The sequence below is a fragment of the Dendrobates tinctorius genome, unplaced genomic scaffold, assembly GCF_039654945.1.
Source record: "Dendrobates tinctorius isolate UK_male_01 unplaced genomic scaffold, ASM3965494v1 ptg000163l, whole genome shotgun sequence".
NCBI lineage: Eukaryota > Metazoa > Chordata > Amphibia > Anura > Dendrobatidae > Dendrobates > Dendrobates tinctorius.
Window position 1 is genome coordinate 8958626 of NW_027361830.1, and position 15443 is coordinate 8974068.

Sequence of the window (15443 nt, forward strand, 5' to 3'; positions counted from 1 at the left end):
TGTGTAATCTAAAGGGGGTTAACACATAGCGATATCGCTAGCAATATCGCTAAAGCGTCACCGATTTTGTGACACAGCTGCGATATTGCTAGTGATATCGCAACATGTGATACTTACCTCCGACCTGCTCCCCCGCTGGCTATCGCTGATCGCGCGAGAGCGGCCTGGTCCATTTCTCGTCGGCTTCCTGCTGGCGCTGACGAGCGAGCCATGGACGCAGGCGGAAGACGGACACCCTCGCCGCGTCTGAAAGGTGAGTACGACCGCCGACTGCTGCTGCATCGCTAGTGAGATCTGCCTGTTTGGCAGCTCACTAGCGACCATTTAGCGATGCACCAGCGATCCTGATAGGGTCATATCGTGGTCGGGATCGCTGGTGCATCGCTAAATGTAAAGGGGCCTTAAGTGTCCCATGGTCTGTCAGTATATAAACACCTTTTCTAAGAGGCCACATAGGCTACAACACCATTAAGCAAGTGGCATCACTAACCAAACACCACCATGAAGACCAAGGATATCTCCGAACAAGTCAGGGATAAAGGTGTTGAGAAGTACAAGTCTAGGTTGGGTTATGAAAAAAAAAAATCCCAATCTCTGATGATCCCCCGAAGCACCATTAAATCCATTATCATCAGATGGAAAGAACATGGTACCACAACAAACCTGCCAAGAGAGAACAGCCCACCAAAACTATCAGCCTGGGCAAGGAGGACATTAATTAGAGAGGCAGTACAGAGACCAAAAGGTAATCCTGAAGGAGCTGCAGAGTTACCAAGCAGAGACTGGAGTATCTGTCCATATGACCACAATAAGCCGTACACTCCATAGAAGTGGCCTTTATGGAAGAGTGGGCAGAATAAGCATGTACTTACACACAAAAATTGTAAGGCTCATTTTGAGTTTGCCAAAAGACAGGCTGGAGACTCCCCAAACTTATGGAGGAAGGTGATGTGATCAGATGAGAGCAAAATTGAACTTTTTTCCACCAAGGTAAATGCTATGTCTGGTGCCAAACCAACAAAGTTCATCACCCCAATAACACCATCCCCACAGTGAAACATGGTGGTGGCATTATCATGCTTTGGAGATAGCTTTTGGCAGCAGGGACAGGGAAGTGGTCCAAATCAAGGGGAAGATGGATAGTGCAAAATACAGGGATATTCGTGAGCAAAACATGTTTCAATCTGTCAGTGATTTAAGACTGGGATGGAGGTTCACCTTCCAACAAGACAATGACCTAAAGCATACTGCTAAAGGAACACTAAAGTGGTTTAAAGGGGAAATGTGTGGCCTACTCAAAGCCCAGACCTTAATCCAGTTGAGAAACTGTGGTCAGACTTGAAGACAGCTGTTCAACAGAGGAAACCATCTAACTTGTAGGAGCTGGAGCAGCTTTTCCTTGAGGAATGGGCAAAAATCGAAGTGGCAAGATATGGAAAGCTTAGAGACTTATCCAAAGCAACATGCAGCTGTAATTGCCAGAACAGGAGGCTCTAAAAAGTACTGACTTTGGGGGGGGGGAATAGAAAAGCACACTGAAATTTTCAGTTATTCTGTTTTATTTGCTATTTGCGTCACAAAAAAAGAAAATCAATTGTTCACAGTTGCAGGCATGTTCTTTACATGAGCTGATACAAACCCTTCAGAAAAACAAAACCGTGAAATTTCAGGTTGTGAGGTAGCAAGACAATGCCAAGGGGGTGAATACTTTTAAAAGCCACTGTATATCTTACTATATATTTTTGCATAGGATTTTCTAAACACATTTTAGTTGAAATTACTCATTAGTATGGCTTGATATAGTTTATTAAGAGAGCGAAGAAAACATCAGGGAGAAAATTCCTGCACATAGAGAAACTCCTCCTGTTATTGTAATGTTTGGTTGAATAAATTATGAACAATCTATAAAAAAGAAACACTATTACGTGATCAGGCAAATCCAACACAAAGTTAGCGAATTGTAAGAGATTTTATGAAGACACCCCTAAAAGGAAGTTGTAACCATATCTAAAAAATGTCATGCCATATTGCACATTTTACTGATGACTTCTATACTGTGAAGCACGCTACACGTTTATCAGCTCGGCTCACCCTTTAAGAATTAGTTAATTCCTAAATCCCAAAGTACAATTCTCATCCAAATTATAATGCAGCACTAGACAAACCAAAACGACTTACCTCATGTTCTGGGGACAGATGTTCCATGTCAGCACGCAGACACCTGAGACCCGGTAGAAAGTGGCTTACCATCAACTCTTCAGATATGACTGACATTTAAGTTAAGTGGTTCTGTAATTTATGAAATATACAAGCATTCTAAACCTTTAATTAAAGCAGGCCATACATATGAGACTTGCTGGTGTGTTCCGACAGCTTTTTCTGCTGAATCCATCATAAATGTGAACGCTCAGCCAAGCATGTGCTTCGACAGACATCATGAGACATCATGCCACTCGATCGGGGAACAGATGTACTGCCAGCAGTCAGTGATTTTTATCATCAAAATCTTGGATTATTTTTTTCTAAAAAAGAAAAAGTTAGAAGTTGCATAGGGAAGAATAGAACACTATAGTGACTAAGTTAGGGGCGGTGGTGTGGTCTCATGCCTCTGTTCGTGTCCATACACAATAAGAACAAATAGCGAAACTTGCTGTTTAAGGCTAGGTTCACATTTGCGTTCAACCAAGCTGCGGAGGGATGCGGACTTCCTCCATGAAGCTCCGCCCACTGCGGCACCTCCTCCGGTCAGCTCCGCCTACGCCTGCATGCGGCTTGCGTACCCATCTTTAACATTGAGTACGCAGGCCGTGCGGATGTATGCGCTTTGATGATGCAGCGATCCGCATTGAACGGAACATGTTGCAATTTGATGAGGTCGCCGCATCGTCAAAACGACGCATGCGGAGGCATCCACATACATCCGCACGGGCTGCATACCCAATGTTAAAGATAGGTACGCAAGCCGCATGCAGACGTAGGCGGAGCTGACTGGAGGAGGTGTGCAGTGGGCGGAGCTTCACGGAGGAAGTCCGCATCCCTCCGCAGCTCGACCATCCGCAAATGTGAACCTAGCCTAAGAAAGGACTAACTACATATCCTTCCTACAATATAGGATGTTGGTGGGGAGGAAAGAATAAAGCATGTTGAATTTTAACTCCTATTTAACGCCTATAACTAAAGGATATTCTGCTTGCAGAGGAGATTATCGTCCACCAGAGAGGTCTATTAGTGATTCAAGGCCCATCTACATGGGACAAAATTATAATCGGCAAATGAGCATTCATAAAATGGTTGGATCCTGATCGGTCTGTGTAAACATGCCACCAATCGGCCATTGAACGAGCAATACACTTGTTCGCTGGTTGATCGGATTGTTTATGTCATCATAAAAATCACTGTTGACAGCTCGTGGTCCCATATAACAGGGACTGTGTTGCTGACATCATGCATGCTGTATGGGGACATAATGAGCAGATCAGAGATCGCTGTGTCTGAATACAATTTTGCCAGCCTGTGTAAACAAGACCCTAATTAAGCATAAACTGACGTAGTGTCTAAGGCTAATTACTTAGCTGAAGAGATTTTGACCACGAATACACTTCCAGTTACTTCTTTCAAATCTAACATTAATGAAGTGTTTCAGAGTGCTATCCTAGTCATCGCGTGAAACCAACCAAGACTATTTATTTACTTGAGTTTCCATGTGGCCTCCAGTATGTAGCAGAACCATGCTCAAATTAAAGACCAGCCTTAAAGAGCATGGCTACAACATTACCATGGGTTTAGAGACGCACAATGTCTCAGCACATTTAAAAAAACAAAACACAATCCAAAAGGTTTGAGGTTTCAAACAATAGAAAAAGTTTCTAAAAAGTAAAAAGGGTGCGACCCAAGTAAAGAAATTAAAGGGAACCTGTCAACCCCCCCCCCCCCAGGGCCTATTAAAGTAAAAGAGCCATCTTCAGCAGCACCAAGGATGCATTCTGTGAACGTGGCTCTTATGTTTATTATGCCTAGGAATGCTGAAATAATGGGTTTCATAAATCCCCCGCCATACCTGGGAGGTATGTTTTCTCCGCAATTCAACCGCCTCACAGCTGTCCATCATCTCCCTCTGGGTGCCGCCTCCTCTTTCTCGTGATGTCACCGGCGCCTGCGCTCTGCACTCAATATTCGGGCATGCGCCTTGCGAGCTGCCCGGGAACTTACATCATGTGATGTACGGATATCGCACCTGCGTGTATCAGAGGCCCCAGATCCCGCCCCGCAGTGTGTTATGATGTATTCACACTGTGGGGCTGGGAATCTGGGGATCTCTGTGTCTGTCCCCATCTCCCTCCGCCTCTTTCGGAGGCGGAGGAAGATGGGCGGCTGCGAAGCGGTTGAGTCAGAAGGAGAAAACATACCTCTATTGAGTCAGGGAGGTATGGCGGGAAATTTATAAAACTCATTATTTCAGCGTTCCTAGGCATAATAAACATAATAGCCACCTTCACAGAATGCAGCCTTAGTGCTGCTGAAGGTGGCTGTTTTACTTTAAAAGGCCCCTGGGGGTGACAGGCTCCCTTTCGGGTATGTGCACACGCTGCGAATTTACCTGAGGATTTTTCCACGTGGATCCACAGGTAAAACCGCAGGTAAAGGGACTTGCGGTTTACCTGCGGATTTGCCAGCGGTTTTTCCCTGCGGTTTGACACCTGGACAATGGAACAGGTGGCAAACCGCTGCGGAATCTGCAGAAAGATTTGACATGCTGTAGATTTAAAACCGCAGCAAATCCGCATGGAAAAATCCGCAGCATGTGCACTGCGGATTTTAAATCCCATTGGCTAACATGGTACTGTACACTGTCTGTGGAAATGCTGTGGATCCGCAGGGCCAAATCCGCTGCGGATCCACAGCGTGTGCACATACCCTTAATGTGAGGGAAAGTTACTGGATATTCTCTAAGGACTTTGTCACTGAATATAGACAGAACTTAAATCTAGTTGAAGTTAACTTAATGTTGGATTTTGTTTTCTATTACTTACATCTTCCTTCGCTTTAAACAAAACCCACAAACAAAATGATGCATAGGATTGTGTTTCACGAGAAATCTCACATGGCTATATTCATTCTTTATTGTTATTCATTGATACCTTTTTATTAGATTTGTGGCAGTTTGTGCTCAGAAAGAATAAAAATACATATAATTTAGTGATTTTTTGGTACAAAAAACTTGTTTATATACATGTTTGGTTTTCACATGCATGATATATAAGAGGTGGAGTTCAAAGCTAGCCGGGCCACGGAAGAAGCTGCAGTGGTGAAACTCGAGTCAGGCTTTACATGTTTTATATGCTGTGTTTTATGAATCTTTTGTAAGTACAGTAAAATGTCTTGCGGAAGAAAGACAATAAGAAGGCTAAGCTGAATTATTTTACCCCCAGGAGAAGTACAATAGAAGAAAATATAACCAGTTTGGGGAATCCAGTAACACCTTGGAAGTGAACTCACTTGATTGCTAACTGTGAATCTCTTCAGCTAAGTAGTCTGCACAAGAGCTACATTATCTGTGCAGCTTATCTTTGAAAGTGTGACGACTTGTGTGAGAGTGGTGACCATTCTTGTTTTCTTTTTTGGACTGATTCATCTGTTCAGGTTTTAAGGGCTTTGAGCTACATTTATACTACAACAAAATAAACGTGAACGAGCGCTTTTAAAAAGGTTTTTTTTCCATCATTATATTGTCATGTAAACAGGTAGCCAATCACCCAATCAACAATCAAAATACCTGTTCATTTGGAGACAATATATTATTGTTTTCGGTGGCGCATCACCCTGTGTAAACAGGACTCGCACTGCAGAGAACTATGGCAGCTTATGCGCACTGAGCGAACTATTACAGATCACTCACATCGTATACTGTGTAAACCGGCATTTAAACGACTGCCGATCGGTAAAGGTTCATATCGTGCCACCAGTCGGTGTAAACAGACCCTTACTTCCAGATTAAAAACTCACATACAACGAGCACAGTTGGGTATGGAGAAGTAGGGAGGAATGACTGTTGATTGAATATGGACAGGTTAAAAGAATGGTACCGATTAATCTGAAGCAGTTAAATAATGGCAAATTGTGCCAACTATAATTGCCATGCCAGTACGATTCACAGACTAAATAAATCCAACTACACCCGAATCAGTAAAGATCCATCTCTAGGTCACTACCAATGAGGGCTCATCTGATTTTACTACTCTAAAAGATCTAGCAACCACTCACAGGAATAAAATACTCTGTTAATGCAGGATCAGAAAAGAGGAAGGTGATGGGAAGGAAGCAGTTATTGACTGACGCATCAGTGGAACTTCTCGTTTATAGACACAAGCCTGCCATTTATAATACAGATATCATCAAAAGCCTTGCACAACTCACCGGACTAAATATAAATGAAGTGTCCAGGAAGTTTAGTGGCGGCAACAATTCTCAAATACAGAACATTAGCTTCCTGTAGCACGAGACAGAATGTTAAAACTAACTTAGTTTGAAGCATTAGCCAAGTCCTAGCCGGCACAAAAGAGTTGTGTTGTCCCAAGGGGTCTCCTCGTGGTTATTAGAAATTAAGTAATTACATAAGACAAGCACGTAAACTAATGGAAACATATAGACAAATTGTTAGCAACTCTTTTAAAATCACTTGTGGCAACAAAAACACTCCGTAGGCAGATGCTCTCCTATGTGTCTGCATTCAGGAGCTTTGTCCCTTGGATATCATGTCACTTCACTGCTGCAGTCATTCAACCTCAGGTTTCTGCTGTCTGGTCACCGCAGAACCTAACACCACGGCTTCCTGTCCCAGCACCGATAGCCAGAGCGGCCAGTACTGCATTCATTGGGTAAGAGCCGAGGTATACGCCTTAATATCATAGAATTAAACCATCGCTGATGCTTGGAAGACTAATTAGGGGTCACATTACATCTAAGTCAATTTCCGGCTTTGATGGCCAAAACTTTTCATGACCCAATTAACTAGTTCTAAGATCCATTTCTCAAAGTGGAACTTGGAAAACTTAGCAAAATGGCTAGAAAGATGAAAATGCATAACTTTATTCAATGTCCCCACAAAATATAAAAAATATTCAATGTCTCAAGAAATACCCAACAAAAAACGTTACAGACTGGGAGAACTATATTCAAAGCGCAATGCCAAGCTTACTCATAAATGAAAACCAGAATGGAAGAATAACCGACAAAGAGGTCAATAATAATGGTGAAAAAACAAATCAAACAGTTTATTGATCAAGAATTTTAGTGTTGCAAGGGAAGGAAGAACAATCAGAAGAAAAGGCGAGTGCTGATCCAAGTGGCAGAAAAGATATTAAATATTCAAATCAACAATGATAAATGAGTGTAAAATAAATACTTACATAGTTTAATAAATAGCTGCAACTGTGAGCGGCCACTGTAAGCATGTCCCGGCACTTATTATAGGCGGCTAAGCAGTCATTCAGTGCAGAGCCAGCTGTCAGTCAGTGCCGCGGTGTGCGGCGAGCGGTGACTAATTGCTTCAGGCACATCTGCATGACCTAAAGCTAATGGCTCCTGGAAGGAATAAAGTTCATTTTTTCCTAGATGCCACACTTTCACTACAGTGGTCCAACAGTTTCCTAGAGGCATTATCCTGCAGATTAACCCTATATTTGCAGGTTAATGGCATTATCTGACATGGAAGGTGCCCTTTATCCCCTTTACAACCTTGGACATATGGCTACATCATAGCAATTTTGAGCTCACTCACAGAGGCTGTGCGGACATGATCGCTGCCGGGTGTCAGCTATCAAAATCAGCTGGCACCCAGCCCCTGAGGGCACTTTAGCCCCCTAAATGCTGCGGGGGAAATTATACTTTCTAAAGGGGGTGCTACTAAGTACTAACCATGTAGAGTGCCCAAACTTTTGTAATTTTTAAGATGTAAAACAGAGCAAAAGAAAATAAATATTTTATAACATACAGTGGGGAAAAAAAGTATTTAGTCAGTCAGCAATAGTGCAAGTTCCACCACTTAAAAAGATGAGAGGCGTCTGTAATTTACATCACAGGTAGACCTCAACTATGGGAGACAAACTGAGAAAAAAAAAATCCAGAAAATCACATTGTCTGTTTTTTTTTCATTTTATTTGCATATTATGGTGGAAAATAAGTATTTGGTCAGAAACAAAATTTCATCTCAATACTTTGTGATATATCCTTTGTTGGCAATGACAGAGGTCAAACGTTTTCTGTAAGTCTTCACAAGGTTGCCACACACTGTTGTTGGTATGTTGGCCCATTCCTCCATGCAGATCTCCTCTAGAGCAGTGATGTTTTTGGCTTTTCGCTTGGCAACACGGACTTTCAACTCCCTCCAAAGGTTTTCTATAGGGTTGAGATCTGGAGACTGGCTAGGCCACTCCAGGACCTTGAAATGCTTCTTATGAAGCCACTCCTTCGTTGCCCTGGCGGTGTGCTTTGGATCATTGTCATGTTGAAAGACCCAGCCACGTTTCATCTTCAATGCCCTTGCTGATGGAAGGAGGTTTGCACTCAAAATCTCACGATACATGGCCCCATTCATTCTTTCATGTACCCGGATCAGTCGTCCTGGCCCCTTTGCAGAGAAACAGCCCCAAAGCATGATGTTTCCACCACCATGCTTTACAGTAGGTATGGTGTTTGATGGATGCAACTCAGTATTCTTTTTCCTCCAAACACGACAAGTTGTGTTTCTACCAAACAGTTCCAGTTTGGTTTCATCAGACCATAGGACATTCTCCCAAAACTCCTCTGGATCATCCAAATGCTCTCTAGCAAACTTTAGACGGGCCCGGACATGTACAGGCTTAAGCAGTGGGACACGTCTGGCACTGCAGGATCTGAGTCCATGGTGGCGTAGTGTGTTACTTATGGTAGGCCTTGTTACATTGGTCCCAGCTCTCTGCAGTTCATTCACTTGGTTCCCCCGCGTGGTTCTGGGATTTTTGCTCACCGTTCTTGTGATCATTCTGACCCCACGGGGTGGGATTTTGCGTGGAGCACCAGATCGAGGGAGATTATCAGTGGTCTTGTATGTCTTCCATTTTCTAATTATTGCTCCCACAGTTGATTTCTTCACTCCAAGCTGGTTGGCTATTGCAGATTCAGTCTTCCCAGCCTGGTGCAGGGCTACAATTTTGTTTCTGGTGTCCTTTGACAGCTCTTTGGTCTTCACCATAGTGGAGTTTGGAGTCAGACTGTTTGAGGGTGTGCACAGGTGTCTTTTTATACTGATAACAAGTTTAAACAGGTGCCATTACTACAGGTAATGAGTGGAGGAAAGAGGAGACTCTTAAAGAAGAAGTTACAGGTCTGTGAGAGCTAGAAATCTTGATTGCTTGTTTCTGACCAAATACTTATTTTCCACCATAATATGCAAATAAAATGAAAAAAAAACAGACAATGTGATTTTCTGGATTTTTTTTTTCTCAGTTTGTCTCCCATAGTTGAGGTCTACCTATGATGTAAATTACAGACGCCTCTCATCTTTTTAAGTGGTGGAACTTGCACTATTGCTGACTGACTAAATACTTTTTTTCCCCACTGTATACACACACGCATAATAATATATATATATATATATATATATATATATATATATATATATATATATATATATATATATACGTATTATAATATATATATATATATATATATATATACACACACACACACACTGTATATGTACACAGATACATACACAGTATATGTATATGTGGTTTAGACAAAAAAAAATAAGGAAATGTGTCATCTTTAACTGCAGGCCTTTGAGAGATCATTTCATTGTCAACTTGCTTAACTGTTCACAATAGTCATTTTGACCAGGGGTGCCCTAACTTTTATATGTCACTGTATACTACATTTCTAATCGAAGGCATTTGCTAATATTATTATTACCTACCTCTTTATTGGGATATTATCTTGGAAATAATACCGCTTTAAATCATAGTGGGTGTTATCAGTTAGTTTTCACTGGGGGTGTGTACTTCTCCTGTATAAGACTAATTAACCCCTTTCTGACATTTGACGTACTATCCCGTCCACGGGCCCCTATGACTGGGGACGGGATAGTACGTCATCATGATCAGCGGCGCTCCCGGGTTTAATAAACCCGCTAAACAAAGAAAACAAAGGGATCAAATGAAGGTAATTAATTTATCTGAACATGTTTTATCCCCAATACAGGAGAATCTTCTCAGTTGAGGCCTCACCTTCTTGACTTCTTCTTGTTTAGATGCCTTTAATACGGTAAAGGACATCAACTTATTTTCTAGAAAAATAATTCTTCGAAAACTTCATTTTAAACCTGAACAACATGATCATTTTGATACAGAAGAGAACAGGGAGGCTATTCAAATTTTGGAATCCCTACAAGAGAATGAGTCATCTAAGGTGAGCATGATTCCCAACGAACTAGTGTCTAAATCCAAAAATTTTCCTTCTTTGGGACTATGCCCTGCTGTAGAGATCTTCACAAAATTAGTAACACGTGATGTGGAGGAACTGGCATTACATCAAAAAGTAGATCATAATTTAACTTTCATGGAGCGTCAGGAATTGGCTGAATTGAAATCTTGGGATGATGTTTTATTCAAGCCAGCGTATAAGGGGGGCAACCTCGTTATCTGGCCGGTTTGGATATATGAGAAACAGGCATATAAATTACTTGATGACGATTTATGTTACCAGAGATTAACGTATAATCCATTATCTGCTTTTCAACAGACTCTTGTGAGTATTCTGGAGAAGGCGTTTAATGATGGTTTGATCACCAAGAACTTTTTGGACAGAATACGTGACTATCACCCACGGCTGCCCACATTTTACCTCATTCTCAAGGTACATAAAAAACCCCATTGATCCTCCTGGGAGACCTATTGTGGCAGGGAATGGGGGGGTTATGTGAGGTAGTCTCGGATGTGATAGATCATTTCTTAAAACCTATTATTGTTTCCAATCTCCTATCATTTATTAGGGACACGAATCAGGCATTACAACGGATTGATCAATTGGTATTAGATGATATGATTCTAGTAACAGCTGATGTAGAAGCATTGTATACTTCAATCAAACATGACAATGGCTTGGCTGCTACCTCTCGGTTTTTGAAATCCAGCAATATGGATAGTCATCTTGTGAACTTTATCCTGGTACTTTCGGATTTTGTTATTAGGCACAATGTTTTCATTTTTGATGGGAAAATTTATTGTCAACAGCAAGGTACGGCTATGGGGGCATCTTATGCCCCCTCATATGCCAATTTGTTTTTGGGTGCCTGGGAAAGGAAAATATTTTTTGAGGATGACATTCCAGAGATGAGTCAGGTTCACAATTGGATGAGATATATTGATGATGTCCTATTTGTGTGGGAGGGACCTTTGGAAGATCTGGGAAGCCTTAAGCAGAAATTAAATAACAGCCGTAACATTTGTCTTACATGCAAGTCAGGTAGAAGCTTAGAGTTTTTGGATATTTGGGTGGAGGAATCTACTAATGGGATGATACGTACATACTTGAGAGCCGATTCATCACATCCAAGGAGTACCATCCGTGGAATTCCAATTGGCCAATTTCTCCGGATTAAGAAAATTGTTCGGATCAGGAGTCCTTTGCTAAGCAATGTAGTGACTTAAAAGAGCGATTTCAAGAGAGAGGCTATAGTCACACTTCAAAAAATTCTACCTCAATCTCCGCAATGTGTACCTAAGAGATCTACCAACTTGAAAGATATTTTGGTACATAGCAACTATGAACTGAAGAAAAGAGGGATGTTGGGCTCACCGTTACCACAGGGATTTTATACTTGTGGCCATTGCAAGGCCTGTTTCAATCTGGTGAAACTGGTGAAAAGTAGGTACTTCAAAAATTGGGATGGATCACGTTCTTTTGAGATGCGCAAACATTTGACATGTTCATCTAGAGCTGTTGTCTACTACTCTGAGTGTCCGTGTGGTAAGGTATATATAGGCCTTACCACTCGTGAACTCAAGGTTCGTGTTAGAGAACACGCTCTCGATATCGAAAAGGCTAAATCAGTGGATGATGAGGCCCAATTGAAGACTCTACCGTGCCATTTCAAAAGATTTCATGGTTGTAATTCTAGAAAATTGAGAATAAAAGCAATAGATCAGGTTGATTTAGGTCCACGCGGTGGTGATGTGGGTAGAGTCCTAGCACAATTAGAGTGCTGCTGGATTTACCATTTAGGAACTATGAGCCCTTCGGGCCTCAATGAAACTACAGGTTATTCTTCATTTTTGTAAAGATGCATCCTTTTTAGTGGGGGGTATTTAAATGAGGGTTTGCTTTGTTTTTAATTATTTTTATTTTAAATTTGTATTCATTTAGGTTACATGATTGATTTGGGATATGGGACGTGGTTCAGTGTTTACAGTTGCAGCTGCTTCAGAAAATTGACATGGGACACTTATTTGGAATCTCTGGAACTTTGGGACATTTATTTATGGCCTAATATGTATTATGTTTGTAATTAGTATGTGTTTTATAATGTATGTCCGTGATGTATATGTATGTATATATTGACATATATGTATGTATTGACATATATGTATTTTGTATTATGTCATATGTTCATGCTTTTATTTTAGTTATTTTTTTTTATTTTTCATTTAATATTTTTTCTTTATTTTGTTTACATTTTTTAGCACTGACAGTTTGGATTATGCATGCACACTAACCTTACATGAAAATTAATTATAATAATGTATATGGTTTATTGATATACTGAGCATTTTTATACAAAAATCTAAATTTTGCTATATGGCACGGTCACTTTAATTGCATTGTCACTTTGTTTGATATATATTCTTATATATTAAATATTGGTGGTTCACTAAATAAATTAATGATATAGTCACTTTATTATGGTGCGCACTCTTGTCTATTTTATGTAGATATCTAATAATGATTTAATTCACATATGGGTCATAATGCATTTATGGCTTTTACATAATCAATACATAAATTTTCACTTCACAAGGGCACATTATCGTTGTAAATTTATGTCCAGTTTAGATCTACGGTCAGTATGGGTCCATGTATTTTTTCCACACAGAGATCTTTCACATTATTTCTTGGTGTTCTCATGAATATGCAGCCGCAGGTGCGCGATTGTCCTGACCTCGGTCTATTTCCGGAGACGCTCTCACACTGACACGCAGGCAATCATGCTTGCATGTCATTGAGCGTTACCCAGAGGAAGTATGTCATCAGGAGGCGGGCTACCGCGTCACGCGTCATGATTTGCTTATGCTGTCCATCTCTCCCGGCTCTTCTCTCTCATTGGCTACCAGCCGTATAAATATTCATGTACCCCTCTCCCTGGCACGCTTCTAGAAGAAGCAGGTGGCGAAACGCGCGTCGGGGTGAGGGGACGCCAGGTGCACACATCTCTCTCTATTGGTAAATATTATTTTGTTATTCTTTAGCACCATTTATTCCCACACGGCTAGGTATTGCCTTGAGGGATGGTCACAGGGGCTATTACTGCTAGTATATATGCTGATATATTATTATCTGATAACATCACCACAATATGTCTTTTAGAGTGTGATGTTTTGAGCCACTTTATTGAATTGCCTATGGGATTATACTAGAGTTTTCACTGACAGCATTTATTTTTCATGCTTTGTATATATGATTATCTCATCACATCACTACAATAAGTTATACGTCATGTGATGTTTTGATGTGTATAATTATAACAGCACCTTAACATTTACTTAAAATGCTGATCATAATACTGATATACTAGGCTTTTTTTTCTCTCTATACTCAGTATTGGCAGTCTTGTTGTACCCTGTGCATGTTTCTTTGTATAAAATTATTGTCTTGATTGATTTTTGTGCCTTGGTGTCCCCTAGACAGTATTTTGCTTTTTATGAATTTATTAATTTTATTATGAGTATTTAATAAAATATTGATTTTTAAAATCTAGGATCTCTTCGTATTTTTCCTTGAGATTTATGTATATGGGATTTTGTGTGTCCAAGTTCCTTTTGGGGTCTAGTTTCCAAAATGGGGTCACTTGTGGGGGGGTTTCCACTGTTTAGGCACATCAGGGGCTCTCCAAACGTGACATGGCGTTAGATCCGAATTCCAGCCAAGTTTGCACTGAAAAAGACAAAACGGCGCTCCTTCCGTTCTGAGCTCTGCCATGCGCCGAAACAGTGGTTCCCCCCACATATCAGGTATCTGCGTACTCAGGACAAATTGCAAAATAACTTTTGCAGTCCAATTTCTCCTGTTACCCTTGGTAAAATAAAAAAAATTGGACCTGAAGTAATTTTTTTGTGAAAAAAAGTTAAAATGTTTATTTTTTTTTTTAAAACATTAAAAAAATTCATGTGAAGCACCTGAAGGGTTAAAAAACTTCTTGAATGTGGTTTTGAGCACCTTGAGGGGTGCAGTTTTTAGAATGGCATCACTTTTGGGTATTTTCTATCATATAGACCCCTCAAAGTGACTTCAAATGTGATGTGGTCCGTAAAAATAAAACGGTGTTGCAAAAATGAGAAATCGCTGGTCAACTTTTAACCCTTATAACTTCCTAACAAAAAAAAATTTTGGTCCCAAAATTGTGCTGATGTTAAGTAAACATATGGGAAATGTTATTAAGATTTTTGTGTGCCGAATCTCTGTGCTTTAAGGACATAAAAATTCAAAGTAGGAAAATTGCGAAATTTTCAAAATTTTCACCAAATTTCCGTTTTTTTTCACACTTAAACGAAAGTTATATCAATTAAATTTTACCACTAACCTGAAGTACAATATGTCACGATAAAACAATGTCAGAATCACCGGGATCCATGGAAGCGTTTCAGAGTTATTACCTCAAAGGGACAGTGGTCAGAATTGTAAAAATTGTCCTGGTCATGAACGTGCAAACCACCCTTGGGGGTAAAGGGGTTAATCATAAGCAGGCAGCACCACATTAAAAGGAAAGAACACCCCCCCCCCAATAAGTTACAGTAGGCTTTTCAATGTGTTGGATGTAAAGATACAGCTCTGACATCCTGGTTTAACACGAGTCCGTGTGAAGGAATGGGCAGTGGAGCTGAGTTTAGCTGCGTCACATTTCAAATTCTTCTATTAAGTCTCTTCCTCTCATAGCACTATGCACTGCCCCAGCACTGATAAGAGAAGAATATTTGGAAATCAGTTTGGTTTGACTAAATATTCCAAATCAAGTGCCATAACTTATGGGGTAGTTACATAAAAAAATGGCACTATATAGCCAGCTTTCTTTCTCCTGGAGAACCAATTTAGATACTCTTTTCCCTAGTCTATAAGTCTTCCAATTCCAGATGGCGGTCTTACAAGGAGAAACAGTGCCATCCTAAACTACTTACACCAAAACAAGTTCTGTATGT

General features: G+C 40.6%; 1 protein-coding gene across 5 annotated transcripts in view; it reads right to left on the reverse strand.

Moving 5' to 3' along the window:
- The window catches only part of RELCH (RAB11 binding and LisH domain, coiled-coil and HEAT repeat containing), a 159439-nt gene that overhangs the window by 14134 nt on the left and 129862 nt on the right, over positions 1 to 15443 (reverse strand). For all 5 annotated transcript variants that reach the window (XM_073550188.1, XM_073550187.1, XM_073550189.1 and 2 more), the window contains one exon: positions 2179 to 2267. In XM_073550188.1, coding sequence (XP_073406289.1) covers positions 2179 to 2267 — 89 coding nt within the window. The remainder of the gene's footprint in view (positions 1 to 2178; positions 2268 to 15443) is intronic.